Source organism: Ovis canadensis, chromosome 25, assembly GCF_042477335.2.
Source record: "Ovis canadensis isolate MfBH-ARS-UI-01 breed Bighorn chromosome 25, ARS-UI_OviCan_v2, whole genome shotgun sequence".
NCBI lineage: Eukaryota > Metazoa > Chordata > Mammalia > Artiodactyla > Bovidae > Ovis > Ovis canadensis.
The window spans coordinates 30,727,888-30,743,408 of NC_091269.1; the positions used below are offsets into that span (position 1 = coordinate 30,727,888).

The window sequence follows — 15,521 nt, forward strand, 5'->3', positions numbered from 1 at the left end:
TTATTATATGTAGTGTCAAACTTTTCTGACATGGTTGTTCCATTTTACATTTCGGTGAGCAGTGTGCAGGAGTTGCAGTTGTTCCACGGTTTTGTCAATGCTTCATATTGTCACCTTTTTATATAGCTATTCTAATAGCTATTTTATTTAATTGCGGTTTTCATTTGAATATCCCTAATGAATAATGATGTTAGGCATTTTTCACTTATTTATTGGCCACTGCATATCTTATTTTGTGAAGCATCAGTTCAAATCATTTGCCACTTTTTAGTTTGGGTTGTTTTATTAAAATGAATCCACTAAAGCAAAGTATACCCACATGTATAAATACCAAAACCACACATTTGAAGACAAAAGCAAGTTGTATAAAACATTCTCACTGATATTACTTGTGAAACAATGTTATTACACATATATACATGCAATGATATATGTGCATTATTGTAAAAGTATAAGATGTGTGGGATCAATATTAACCAAATTTAGAATCTGTGGAAGATGGCAATGGTTACAGTTTGCAGAATGGACTATGAAAAGCTTCCTGTGAATCTGGATGGGGGGCACTGAGGTCATATATACTAGAGTATTCTAGCCAGTACACCAGCTTCATTCACACTCAATGTTTCTGGTTACTGAACATAGTAAGAGGAAGCAGAAGCAGTCTCAAAGCTACCTGTTGCTGATCCTGGCAATTGTTCTGATGTGTATCTAGTCCATTCTGAGATGCCCCAGAGGTAGGCCTGGGGCTGAACCAAACCATTATGCAGTACAGTCACCCCTCAGCATCTGCTGGGGATTGGCTCCAGGATATCTCTTCAAATAACAAAATCAGCTGATGCTCAAGTCTTTCACAGTAGGCCCTCCATACCCTCAGGTTCTGCATCTGTGGATTCAACCAACCACAGAACCGCAGATAGGAAAATACAGACATGCAGAAACTGTATTTGCATGAGTAATAACACAGTTGGGGTTTAGATTCATCAAACATATGTAATAACTCATGATGGGGAGGGCCATGAGCTGACATATGTTTCTCCAAAAGTAAAATCAGAGACTTAGAAGATTATTCAATGTGTGCTTTTAAAAAAGCTTCACATTCCACAGTTAATATTTTTGTAAATGTCTATTTTCAGTTTCATTTCTATGAAAAATTTTGAAATTAGTACAAAACATAACATTTAGAAAGAGGAAAATTTCTGTCCATATTTCCTAAGTTGATAGACTTCCTTCAAAACAAACTTCAGCTATAATAAAATCTGAATTCTGTTAAAACCTTCACATTCAAAGAATCTTTAAGATTTCATCTCAGTATCAATTTCTTTGTTCAATAAAATGGCACTTTTTTAACATAGGCTGTATTACTGATATCATCCCTATTATTTGCCTGACATGCAATAAGTACAACTTGTGTATGAAGGTCTCAAAAAATATATAAGATGTTGACAGCTTTTCCCAGGTGTGGTGTATCTATTAGTAGTGGCCAACTTCTGGAAGAAAATTTTCCCACATCTGTTTGATTTGATTCATAAGATTATCTCCTACTTATTTAATAAGCCTTAATTTATATTTCCACACACTCCCTACATATATTAGTAGGGTTTCTTCCACATGTATTCATTTTAAGTTGTCTTATTAACAATATTCATCACATTCATAGTAATTTCTCCCATGGTAACTCTTTCATTTGCTTTGGAATATGACTTAGAGTAAAAAATTTACCACTTTACATTAATAAGGGTCATGTCCTGTATGAATTTCCCAGAGTACTTCAAGGTATGAATAGCTAGGTACTAAGATTTCTCTCATTGCTATTAATATATTTAAAAGATTTTCCCCCTGGATGTAATTTTGAATGTACTGTGAGAACTGATTTCTTAGAGGTTTCTCCAAATTCAGTACTTTCATAGGCTTTCTCCCTTACGTGCTTTCTCTGATGTACTTTGAGACCTGAGTTGCAACTGAAGGTTTTCTGACAATGACTACATTCATAGGGTTTTTGCCCTGTGTGTGTTCTCTGATGTTTAGCAAGATCTGACTTATGATAGAAGGGCTTCCCACATTCATTACACTTATAAGGTTTTTCCCCTGTGTGTATTCTCTGATGTACAATAAGGACTGATTTTTCAGAGAAAGATTTCCCACAATCATTGCATTCATAGGGCTTCTCCCCTGTGTGAGTTCTCTGATGTGATCTGAGGACCGAATTGCAAGTGAAGGTTTTCCCACACTGATCACAGTAATAAGACTTCTCCCCTCTGTATGTTCTCTTATGTACCATATAGTCAGACTTATAGTAGAAGGTTTTCCCACATTTTATACACACATAGCGTTTCTCCCCTGTGTGAGTTCTCTGGTGAACTGTAAGATATGAATTTCTAGAGAAGAATTTCCCACATTCCTTACATTCATAGGGTTTCTTACCTGTGTGAGTTCTCTGGTGTTTAGTGAGATCTGACTTATTGTAAAAGGTTTTTCCACATTCATCACACTTGTAAGGTTTCTCCCCGGTATGTATTCTCTGATGTACCATGAGGACCGATTTCTCAGAGAATGATTTCCCACATTCATTACATTCATAGGGTTTCTCCTTTGTGTGTGTTCTCTGGTGTACTTTTAGGCCTGAATTGCGACTGAAGGTTTTCCCACACTCATTACATTTATAGGGTTTCCCCCCATGTGAGTTTTATGGTGTTTGGTGACATCTGACTTATGACAAAAGGTTTTCCCACATACCTTACATTCATATGGTTTCTCACCTGTGTGAGTTCTCTAATGTATTGTAAGGTATGAATTCCTGGAGAAGAATTTCCCACACTGATTACACTTATAGGATTTCTCACCTGTGTGTGTTTCCTGATGTATTGTAAGAACTGAGTTGCTTATGAAGGTTTTCCCACATTCACTATATTCATAGGGTTTCTCCCCTGTGTGAATTCTCTGGTGTACTGAGATATGACTTATGGTAGAAGCTTTTTCCACATTCTTTACATTCATAGGGTTTCTCTCCTGTGTGAGTTCTCTGATGAAATATGAGGTGTGAATTCCTAGAGAAGGATTTCCCACATACATTACATTCATAGGGTTTCTCTCTGGTGTGGATTCTCTGATGTAAAGTTAGAAGGGATTTCCTAGAGAAGCATTTCCCACATTCATTACATTCAAAAGGTTTCTCTCCTGTATGTACTCTCTGATGTTTGGTGAGTTCTGACTTTTCACAGAATGCTTTTTCACATTCATTACATTCATAGACTTTGTCTCCTATGCACGTTTTCTGAGTTACATTAAGAACTGACTTCCAGAAAGGTTCCCCCAGGTTGTTACATTCAAATGTTCTCTCTCCTGTGTCAAGAAAGTTTGATCTGCTGAAATTATCCACTTTGTCATTATGTTCATAATCTTTCAGCTTCAAATGTTTCAAGAGAGATACCTTTTCAAAGGTTTTGCCATATGCATTAAACTCATAAAGACTTTCTCTTATCTTATGGACCATGAGAACTGAATAATTACAGAATGTTTTGTCACATTCATTATGTTCACAAGGACCTTGTCTTTTGTGAGCTTGTTTATATGTGATGAAAACCGTCTTCTCACAGAAATTTTCACCACATTCTTTATATTCAAAACACTGCTCTACATGTTTAATTTTCTCATATGGAAAGAAGTCTTCATTTTGACTGACATACTTTCTATTCTTAATTAATTCATAAGGTTTCTCTCTTACATGAGCTTTTTCATGGTTAACACGAAGGAATAAGTTTTCATATGCACTGAGATCATCAGAGTTCTTTCTTAAATAGTTTTTTTCAATAATTAATTCTGAAATATATTTCAAATTCATCCCACTAGTGTCACATTTACAGGGTATTTTTATGAAAGAAACTGGGTATGTGCTGAAATTAAACATTTTTCCTAATACATTACTTCTCTCTATAGTCAGTGTTTTGTTGTTGATAAATGGAGCTTGCCAGAAATGTCTGTTGTGCATTTCCTAACTCTGTCCCAGCTGGTTAACAATCCTGCAGACTTCTATAAATGAGCAAAAAACTGTATGTTATTAATTCTATTATAATTATGATAAACTTACCCTTATATACAAATACCCTTTTATATGATTGACTCAGTTTCTTTAAATAAGAGTAATACAAGATGTCTGTGCACCCCATTCTTTTAGCTTAGAAGAAAGAAACAAAACTTGACACAGTGGAAATGGGGAATAAAAACTCAGAATAAAGACATCTACATTTGACAATGTTTACATAGGTAAATACTTTAAGACTTAATATGGAGGTTAAAAATAAATAAAAGCACAATGAATAAAGGAAGACATATTTTCGGGAAAAAAGACTGAGTCAGGTCTGGGAAATGCAGAAAACCAGAAAAGAAATGAAGGTTAGTATATGAGAGTACCCTGGAGAGATATCAGAGTATTGACTTGATCTTTTGAAGGAAACAAATTAGACTTTATCTAATTTTCTTATACTTAATATACTATAGCTAAATCTCTATGTTTTACATGTTTCCTATGATTACAAGTATTTACCTCTGGTTTCCTTTGAGTACTGGAATTAGTGGTCCTTAACAAGCTGTGTGTTTTTCAAAACACAAATCTCAAGTTTTATTCAAACCTTTAATTTCTGAACAAGAATCTAGAGGTTTATAACTCAATATCTGAATTGAAAAGTTATTTTCTTGCAGTGTTTTCTGAATGAATCAATATGAAGGGCCTCTCATTCATCAGGAGTTACAATTAAGAAATGATCTAATATCTTGTAGTTCAGTTGGTAAAGAATTTGCCTGCAGTGCAGGAGACCCAAGTTCGATCCCTGGGTTGGGAAGATCCCCTGGAGGAGGAAATGGCAACCCACTCCAGCATTCTTGCCTGGAAAATCTCATGGACAGAGGAACCTGGTGGATTGCAGTTCATGGGGTCACAAAGAGTCGGGCATGACTGAGCGACTAACAAAACACACATAAGTTATATAACAAAATAAGATAGGCTCTCTTTGGAGAAAGCATAACATAGATAAGTAAATAGCCTCATTCAATATCCATACACTGTCAAGAATCAGAATTTATAGCTGATAAGGCAAATCAAAACAAGCAAGAAATATTTCATAAAAGCTGGGGAAACAAAATCAAAATCAAGAAACAATCTAAAAAGGAAAGTAAAAAACAAAAGCAAAAAAATGTTAATAATGACAGTAACAGGAAAATTAACAAACTATCACCACAACCCAGGCTCTGCTCCATGTACTTTCACATACTAATTCATGAGAATCATTAAGTACACAGAATCCAAGACACAGCTGTAGGAAAGGAAAGCATATATATGGATCATATTCAGGCAAGATTAAATGTGAGCTTAGCACTCCCAGTTTTGTTCCACAGAGATGAGATATAGCAGTATTTTAAGCATGATTAAAAGAGAAAAACTTAAATGCCATACATTACATTTTGGGAAAAAGGTAACTCAAGTTAATAACATGATAAACTAAATGGTTTGGGGGGAATATAATTTCATTTAGAAGTTAGAACAAACTAAAAGAATATAGTTAGTGTTTTGGGTGGTCTCAGTGGAAATGAGAAAATAAAAATATTTTTTAACACTTTTACAAAAGCATAACAATAATATCTGTAAGAAAGGATGAGGGAAAAATAAAATGATATGTCAGTTGTAACAGTAGAAGGTTCATGGAAGTGAAAGCGAAGTCACTCAGTCGTGTCCGACTCTTTGCGACCCCATGGACTGTAGCCTACCAGGCTCCTCCGTCCATGGGATTTTTCAGGCAATAGTACTGGAGTGGATTGCCATTTCCTTCTCCAGGGGATCTTCCCAACCCAGGGATTGAACTCAGGTTTCCCACTTTATAGACAGATGCTTTACCATCTGAGCCACCAGGGAAGATTGTGCTTTGTGAATGATGATTTCAACAGTAGTTCTTGCCATACTGGAGGAATTGGAGTATCCTGTGAGAGATACTCTGCAGACAGGTAAAACACTGAATATTGCAAAAGCAAAAGATGCTAAAGACAAATATCAAGTCACTAAAACCTGATGTCTTATAGATTATTTTATTTTTGAAGATCCAATGTGACAATTTTACTTCTGATTGGTAAATCTAGTCCTTATACAATTATGGTCATTATTATATCACATTGTCGGTCAAATTTTACTTCTGCTTTATATCTGTCAGCTTTACCACTACTTCTACTGTACCTTTCTTCCTTTGTTTTAGACTGATTTGGTTTTTTGTTATCTTTTTCATTTTCTTCTCTATACAACTTTGAAGGTAATACACACCTGTTTCTCCACTTTAGGTGGCTGTCCCTTAAATTTTGTCATTAATATTTAACTTAAAATCTAAAGTGATTCTATAATCTGAACCTCTTTTTCTAACAGAAGAATCAAATGCAATTTGATCAACTCCCAATTCAATTATGAAACTGTCTTGTAGCATATCATAGTCTTTTTTAGCCTTACAAATTAGGTATCATAATTATTTTTACCCATATATTGCTTAGACTTACCCATAAGTTTACTAATTTATTGTTACTTACCACTCCTCTCAAGTATTCTTTGGTTTCATTTTTTTTCCTTCCTGTAGTATCTCTATTAGAATTTTACTAATGAAATTATACAATAAAAGGTATTGCTTCTATAATGTATTTCAGGACCAATCCAAATGTAACAATATATCCTGACAAAGATTCTCTCCTTGACTAAATTTTAGTTAAGCTCCTCTGAGACCTATTCTTGACTAGGTCTCAACCTTGGCCTTTCGTGTCTGTTTCTCCTGAGCAGTTTTAGCAAGAATCCTTGTCAGTCTAGGGAGAATCTCCTCACCCTTGGTATTTCCTCACCCAAAGTTCCTCATGTTTCAACCTTGATATATAAACCCTTAGCCTGAATTTAGCAAGAATTCTATAAGGTCAGTTTAGCAAGAATATCCTACCCTTGATGTTAACTCTTTGTAATTTTCTATTCACTTACCCCTTCACTCTGTTGGCTACAAATCTTCAGCTGTCTTTGCTGTATTTAGAGTTGAACTCAGTTTTATTTAAAAAAAAAAAAAAACACTTTATCCCCTTACTGCAATAGCTAATGAATAAAATCTACATTGCCTTTAACTAGTATCTGGCTTTATTTCTCTTAGACAAATCTCATTCTTTAAAAAATAGTTTCCAGAGTTCATTATTCTAGATTGACACTTTTTTTTGTTCCTTCAATTTAGATGTCTCTAGCAGTGTCTCACACCACCCTTATGGCAGAAAGTGAAAAGGAACTAAAAAGCCTCTTGATGAAAGTAAAAGAGGATAGTGAAAAAGTTGGCTTAAAGCTCAACATTCAGAAAACTAAGACCATGGCATCTGGTCCCATCACTTCATGGGAAATAGGGAAACAGTGGAAAGTGTCAGACTTTATTTGGGGGGGCGGGCGCTCCAAAATCACTGCAGATGGTGACTGCAGCCATGAAATTAAAAGACACTTACCCCCTAGAAGGAAAGTTATGACGAACCTAGAGAGCATATTCAAAAGCAGAGACATTACTTTGCCAACAAAGGTCCGTCTAGTGAAGGCTATGGTTTTTCCAGTAGTCATGTATGGATGTGAGAGTTGGACTGTGAAGAAAGCTGAGCACTGAAGAATTGATGCTTTTGAACTGTAGTTTTGAAGGAAACTCTTGAGAGTCCCTTGGACTGCAAGGAGATCCAACCAGTCCATTCTAAAGGAGATTGGTTCTGGGTGTTCTTTGGAAGGAATGATGCTAAAGCTGAAACTCCAATACTTTAGCCACCTCATGTGAAGAGCTGACTCATTGGAAAAGACTCTGATGCTGTGAGGGATTGGGGGCAGGAGAAGGGGACGGCAGAGGATGAGATGGCTGGATGGTATCACTGACTTGATGGATGTGAGTTTGAGTGAACTCTGGGAGATGGTGATGGACAGGGAGGCCTGGCGTGCTGCAATTCATGGGGTCACAGAGTCAGACACAACTGAGCAACTGAACTGAACTGAACTGAGCAGTGTCTCATTCCTTAGGAGGCAATGTGATTTTCCCTCTGGCTGTTATTAAGATTTTCTATTTTGGAGAAGGAATTGCTTTTATGGAATGCATATTGAATCTCTTTTATTCCTTGTTATTTACTTCAAATTTTATGTCAGTTTCTTCTTGCTCATTTTTCTCATCTTTCTGAATATAATTTTAGCAGTACCTATTCTTCCTTAAGATTATTCCAATTTGTTTACTTCACTGATTTGTTTCAACTGTTTTTTTAATTTGACATCCCATAATTGTTTTCTACCTTACTAGCATATTTCTTCGGAGAAGGCAATGGCACCCACTCCCGTACTCTTGCCTGGAAAATCCCATGGACGGAGGAGCCTGGTATGCTACAGTCCATTGGGTCACGAAGAGTCGGACATAACTGAGTGACTTCACTTTCACTTTTCACGTTCATGCATTGGAGAAGGAAATGGAAACCCACTCCAGTGTTCTTGCCTGGAGAATCCCACGGACGGGAGAGCCTGGTGGGCTGCCATCTATGGGGTCACATAAAGTCGGACACGACTGAAGCTACTTAGCAGCAGCAGCAGCATATTTCTTGAATTCTATCACAGAAGTAATCGATGCATTCTCCTATTTAAAATTCATGGGTTTAATATTTTATAACGTTTCTTATGTACTTTATAACTACTATGATCATACTGCTGCTGCTGCTGCTAAGTTGCTTCAGTCATGTCCAACTCTGTGAGACCCCATAGACAGCAGCCCACCAGGCTTCTCTGTTCCTGGGATTCTCCAGGCAAGAATACTGGAGTGGGTTGCCATTTCCTTCTCCAATGCATGAAGTGAAAAGTGAAAGTGAAGTTACTCAGTAGTGTCCGACTCGTCAAGACCCCATGGACTGTAGCCTACCAGGCTCCTCCATCCATGAGATTTTCCAGGCAAGAGTACTGGAGTGGGTTGCCACTGCCTTCCCCCTATGATCATAAGACAACTCTATCTAATCTACTACTTTTGTTACCTTTTCCACCCCTTTTTTCTTGTAATTGTCTTGAATGAATTTGTGCTGGTTCCTTTTTGATTATTCAGCTTCAAAGAACATGAGCTTTTTAAGAAACAGCCAACTAGACGAGATTTACTTGGGAGAGGGAATAGAGCCATGTCTTAGGCCAACAGGATAATTCCTTATGAACAAGTGCTTTACACACATACCAGACTCGGTATATAGATCAACTCAGATCTCCATTCCTTTCTCAACAGAGTAGCAAATGGCTTGCTCTGTTGGTAATCATGGAGTCAGGGTTGGCACCACTGCAGCTACTGACTGAGGAACACCAAATGTTGTGCTGACTTCATAGAGACTACATTGCCTAAGGAGCTGAACTGGAGCCATGAAGACTCTGGCTTCCCCAGCAGTTACCTAGAGAGGCTGTCTGATGTAATCCATAAGTGAGAGGGAGTTAAAAACTCTACAGACCAGTCTTATCTAATGAGAGAGAGGAACAAGAAGACAGAAACTTCCCTTCCACCTCTCTGGCAGACTGTTTGAGGACACAGTGGCTCACATGAAGACTATGAAGTCTTGCTGACCGTGAAACCAGAGGTGCTTATCATAGAGCCATAGCTAACTAGGTAATGGCCCCTTTGTACCTACCATTCCTCTTACCAGCCTTACTCCTCATTTTCTCATTTTTAAGGTGGTCTGTACATGAGTTTGAGTAAGCTCCAGGAGTTGGTGATGGACAGGGAAGCCTGCAGCAGTCCATGGGGTCACAAAGAGTTGGACATGACTGAGTGACTGAACTGACTGTACATCCTAGCTAATTACTATCAAGTAAGTTTTTGCTTTAAATTCAGTGTTCTAGGATTACCCTCTAAGATAGCATGTAAGTTTATTAACCCACATTTAGGTGTCTGAGAGGGTTTTTTTCCCCCCACAAACAGAAAGTCTTTTCTTACATTGTCAGAGAAATAACAGTACTACTGAAAAATATGGTTTAAGTATCTGTTTCCACACTTAGCCCTAATGAGTCTGCTTTGCAGAATCAAACTGTATCCAAAGAAGTTCTACCTCCCTGGGTCCAACATTGTGGTTAATCTAAAGATTTAGGTTTCACACCTCTAGAGTACTTACTTGAATTTGTCCCCAAAAAGTACTTTGCCAGTTTCTCTTACTAAGAGAAATGCTTTTGTTTTCCATCCATCTACCATAAATATACTCCCGCTTGAGTTTTCCAGTGATTTTGATACTTTTATACTTGTGCTGATTTGCAATTTTAGATATTCTCTAATGTCATAAACTGAATTTGTATTGCTCATTTATATTAATGATTCTGGATGACCTGAAGGCAAGGATGGAGAAAATGCTGACTTCACACGTCCTTCTTCAAAGAAGTTCACTGTGTCCTTTAAATATTATCTTCACTTAGCTATAGGATACCACATTCTCCACCCAATCTGCAAATGCTTCTTCTCTTTTTTCTGCTGAGCCATCTCATTCTCATGTCTTCTAAAAGGTAGTGTCGCAGGGTATAAGCCTTCAGACCTTTCAAATATGTGCATTCCTCCTCCTAAGGAGAGATGTTATCTAATCTCTTAGTTTTAAATACTACATTTTGAAACTTTAAATACTACATTTTGAAGCTTTAAATACTACATTTTGAAGCTTTAAATACTTTGATAGCTGACACTTTTCAAATAAATATCTACCACCTGGACTCTTCCCTAATCTACTTCTGCTTGTATACCCAAATGCTGATTCACAAGTAAACCTGGATACTTTATAGTCACCTGAAACTTGATGTGTGCAATTTAAACTTCTATTAACTCCTCCCAAACTGTTTCTCCCCATTTTTTCCCAATCTTGGCAATTGGTGCTCATTGATCCAGTTTTTCTGGATGAAATCCTTGGAGTCTTTCTTGACTCTTCTCTTTTTTTCATATTCCTTGTCCAATTCAACAGCAAATCTTATAGGTTCCCACCTTCAAAATACATCCAGAAGCCAATCACTTTTATTCTTCCTCACCACTTTCAACCAAGGATAAGCTACCGTCACATTTACACAGACAGAAATACTATTCTGATTGATGTTCTTGCTTTCAGCCCTCTTCCCCCAATATTTTCTTCACTCAGCAGTTAGAGAGATCAATTTAAGCACTGTTTATAATAGCCAGGACATGGAAGCAACCTAGATGTCCATCAGCAGATGAATGGATAAGAAAGCTGTGGTACATATACACAATGGAGTATTACTCGGCCATCGAAAAGAATATATTTGAATCAGTTCTAATGAGGTGGATGAAACTGCAGCCAATTATACAGAGTGAAGTAAGCCAGAAAGAAAAACACCAATACAGTATCAGTTCAGTTCAGTTCAGTTCAGTTGCTCAGTTGTGTCCGACTCTTTGCAACCCAATGAATTGCAGCACGCCAGGTCTCCCTGTCCATCACCAACTGCCGGAGTTCATGCAGACTCACGTCCATTGAGTCAGTGATGCAATCCAGCCATCTCATCCTCTGTCGTCCCCTTCTCCTCCTGTCCCCAATCCCTCCCAGCATCAGACTCTTTTCCAATGAGTCAACTCTTCGCATGAGATGGCCAAAATACTGGAGTTTTAGCTTTAGCATCATTCCTTCCAAAGAAATCCCATGGCTGATCTCCTTCAGAATGGACTGGTTGGATCTCCTTGCAGTCCAAGGGACTCTCAAGAGTCTTGTCCAACACACAGTTCAAAAGCATCAATTCTTCGGCGCTCAGCCTTCTTCATAGTCCAATTCTCATGTATACTAACACGTATATATGGGATTTAGAAAGGTGGTAACGATAACCCTGTATGCGAGACAGCAAAAGAGACACAGATGTACGGAACTTTTTGACTCTGTGGAAGAGGGAAAGGGTGGGATGATTTGGGAGAATGTCATTGAAACATGTATAATATCATATAAGAAATGAATCACCAGTCTAGGTTCGATGCAGGATACAGGATGCTTGGGGTTGGTGCACTGGGATAACCCAGAGGGATGGTATGGGGAGGGAGGTGGGAGGGGGGTTCAGGAGTGGGAAATTCTGTACACCTGTGGTGGATCCATGTAGATGTATGGCAAAATCAATACAGTATTGTAAAGTAAAAAAATTTTAAAAAAAATTTTTTGAAGATTAAAAATAAATAAAAGACATATCACTGTATGTTGCTTACTGGGTTAAATTATGCCAATGGCTTCTCATCTCACACAGAATAAAATCAAAGTCCTTATCATGGCCCAAATGTCCCTACATAATTTGAGCTCCCAGTGCCTTTACAATGCCAACCCTTACTACTCATTGCTCATTCATTTCCCCCAATCCAGAGTGATATTTATGTGTCCTCAAACACATCAAGTACATCCCTGCCTTAGTAGACTGACATTTGATGTTACCTTTGCCATCAAGACTCTCCATGATTCTCATTCTCATTTTATTCAAGTTGATATCATCAGAAAGCCCTTCTTGATATCCTTTCTAAAGTATAACACTCCATCATTCTTACCCTTCTCAATTTCCTTGGTATTTACTGGCATATTTTATGTATATACATGTGTTATTGTTTGTTGGTTGTCCTTCTCTCCCTATCAGAATGTAAGCTCCATGAGGTCAGGGACGAAATTCAGTTCACTGATGTATTTCCAACACCTAAAACCTGAGTGATGCTCGTGGGTACTCAATATTTGTTGAATGAAAAAATGAACATATGAGCAACAATTAAGAATAAAAAGAATTCATACCTGTCACCAGGTGCCCTATTTAACACACCCTAACTCACCTGGGTAGCTCTGGCTTGGAGACTCTGCCTCTAATACCCATAGCTGCTCTCCTTGGTCCAACTTGAAGATCAGTTCTGGTTTAGGGATGCAATACCCTGTGAACAGGAAATGACATGGGAATTGGGATAGACTCACAGGTTTTAGGGCTTCTGAAGAAAACAGAAAATGAAACTTCAGACACCCATTTCAAACTTTTACTAGAAAAAGAAAAACATTCTTTATAGTGTTTCAACAATCCTTCTAATCACCCTAAATCTGAAGCCTAAATATGATCAAACCTAAAAAAGCTCCCACAGAATTTAGCAATAAGCAAGAATGTGCAACTAGGAATCTACATGGAAAACAATCCCTACTCACTGAGATGAGGTGACTATAGTTCTCCAGCATCACATCCCTGTACAGGGTCCTCTGAGCAGGGTCCAGCTTCTGCCATTCCTCCTGAGTGAAGCCCACAGTTACATGCTCAAATGATAAGGATCCCTGATATAGCACATTTGTGTTCAAATTCAAGTAATCATAACTGGAAGACATGGAAAATATGCACGAAGTGGTTATATTGTTCACTATTCAGAATTAATAAAAATGTGTGTGATGTCTACTTTTGCATTCTACTTGGTTGGAGAGAGAGACATCATAATAGATATTTCCTACTATTGTTATAAGTTCTTGGTGCCTGCAAGCCATAAAGAACTCTCCTACTTTGGGGGAATCTGAAGACAAAGCAATGTTACTTTTATCAAGGTGCATATAATCTGAAAACAAACATACATACATATAATTACAATAAGAGGTTATTGTAGTGAAAAGATGTGCAAAGTTGATAGAGGTTACAAAGGGGACAAAAGACCTATTCCTGCTATTAGGGTAGGTTTCACTGAGAAGGTTAAAAAAATATTAGAGTAACATTCATGAACATAGGGCCACAGCATAACCATGTATGCATCTAAAATATATAGTGAAAAGAATAACAATTAGCACATAAGAGAGTGCCATTCAGGACTATGATAAGGTAAAAAGCTACAGAGGTATTCAAGGAATGAGTTATTGAATAATTTTGGACCTAACACCTGAGAATAGGGGTGTCCAAAATATCTGGTTACTCTTGCATCTGGGAAATTTATTTACAAATTTATGATTTAGAAAAAAATGTAGGTAGGCACCTGAATATTTACTTCCCATAACTGAACAGACTATTTCATAGTTTTCACCAAGAGTAGATTCCATATCAAGTAACCACTTTCTTTGCTCATTTATAAGAAGCAACTCCTCATCAATAAAGTTGTACCAAGAGATTGGAATAATTCAGTAACATCTTCATGCTCCACTTCTAATTCTAGTTCTCTTGCTATTTCTACCATATCTGCAATTACTTCCTTCATTGAAGTCTTCAATTCCTCAAAGTCATCCATGAGGGCTGAAATCAACTTCTTCCAAATGACTGTTAATATTGATACACAAACCTCTTCCTATGAATCAGAAACATTCCCAATGGTTTCCAAAATGGTGAATCCTTTCCAGAAGGTTTTAAACTTACTTTACCAGATCCATCAGAAGAATCACTATCTATGGCAGCTAAAACCTTACAAAATGTATTTCTTAAATAATGTGAACAGCAAAACCACTCCTAGATCTGTGGGCTGCAGATGTTGTATTAGTAGGCATTGAAAACAACATTAATCTCATTGTACATCTCAATCAGAGCTCTTGGATGACTAGGTGCACTGTCAACGAACAGTAATATTTTGAAAGGAATTTTTTTTTTTTTCTGAGCAGTAAGTCTCAATAGTGGGCTTAAAATATTTACCAAACCATGTTGTAAACCGATGTGCTGTCATCCAGGCTCTGTTCTTCCATTTACAGAGCAAAAGCAGAGAAGATTCTTGAGGGACCTAGGACTATTCATATGTCAAATGAGCACTGGCTTCAACTTAAAGTCAACAGTTGCAATAGCTCCTAACAAGAGTCAGTCTGTCCTTTGAAGCCAAGCATTGACCTCTCTCTAGCTATGAAAGTCCTGGATGGCATCTTCAAATTTTTAAAAAATTTATTGACATTTTAATGATTTTTTTAAAAAGATTTATTTATTTTGATGTGCTGGATCTTAGGTGCAGCACATGGAATCCTCACTGTGGCATGTGGGATCTTTTAGTTGCATATGTAAGAAATTTAGTTGCAACATGGAACTCTTAGTTGCGGCATGCAGAATCTAGTTCCCTGACCAGGGATCAAACCTGGGCCCCCTGCATTGGGAAGATGGAGTCTTAGCCACTGGACCACCAGGGAAGTTCTGCCTTTTTCTGGTTTAAGGCTGTTTTGTCTACACCGAAAATCTATTTAGTATACCCACCTTCACTAATTACCTTAGCTAGATCTCCTGGATAACTTACTGCAGTTTCTACATCAGCACCTGCTGCTTCACCTTGCATTTTGATGGTATGGAGACAGCTTCTTTCCTTAAACTTCATGAACCAGTCTCTGCTAACTTCAAACATTTCTTCTGACGCTTTCCTCACCTCTTTCAGCCTTCATGGAATTGAAGAAAAGAGAATTAGGGTCTTCCTCTGGATTAGGCTTTCATTTAAGGGAATGTTGTGGCTTGTTTCATTTTCTATCCAAATCACTAAAACTTTCTCCATATCATAATAAGGCTGTTTCACTTTCCTAACATGTGTGTGTTTACTGGAGTAGCACATTTAACTTCCTTTAACTACTTT

General features: G+C 37.5%; 1 protein-coding gene across 1 annotated transcript; it reads right to left on the reverse strand.

The window, feature by feature from the left end:
- Nucleotides 1-1,783: 1,783 nt before the first annotated feature.
- On the reverse strand, nucleotides 1,784-15,299 carry LOC138430465 (zinc finger protein 33B-like). Its single transcript, XM_069572663.1, is given in 8 exon segments — nucleotides 1,784-2,612; nucleotides 2,696-2,965; nucleotides 2,967-3,974; nucleotides 12,797-12,902; nucleotides 13,161-13,327; nucleotides 13,481-13,559; nucleotides 14,093-14,273; nucleotides 15,168-15,299. Coding segments are annotated over 8 exon segments (2,772 nt in total).
- Between the last annotated feature and the right edge of the window lie 222 nt (nucleotides 15,300-15,521).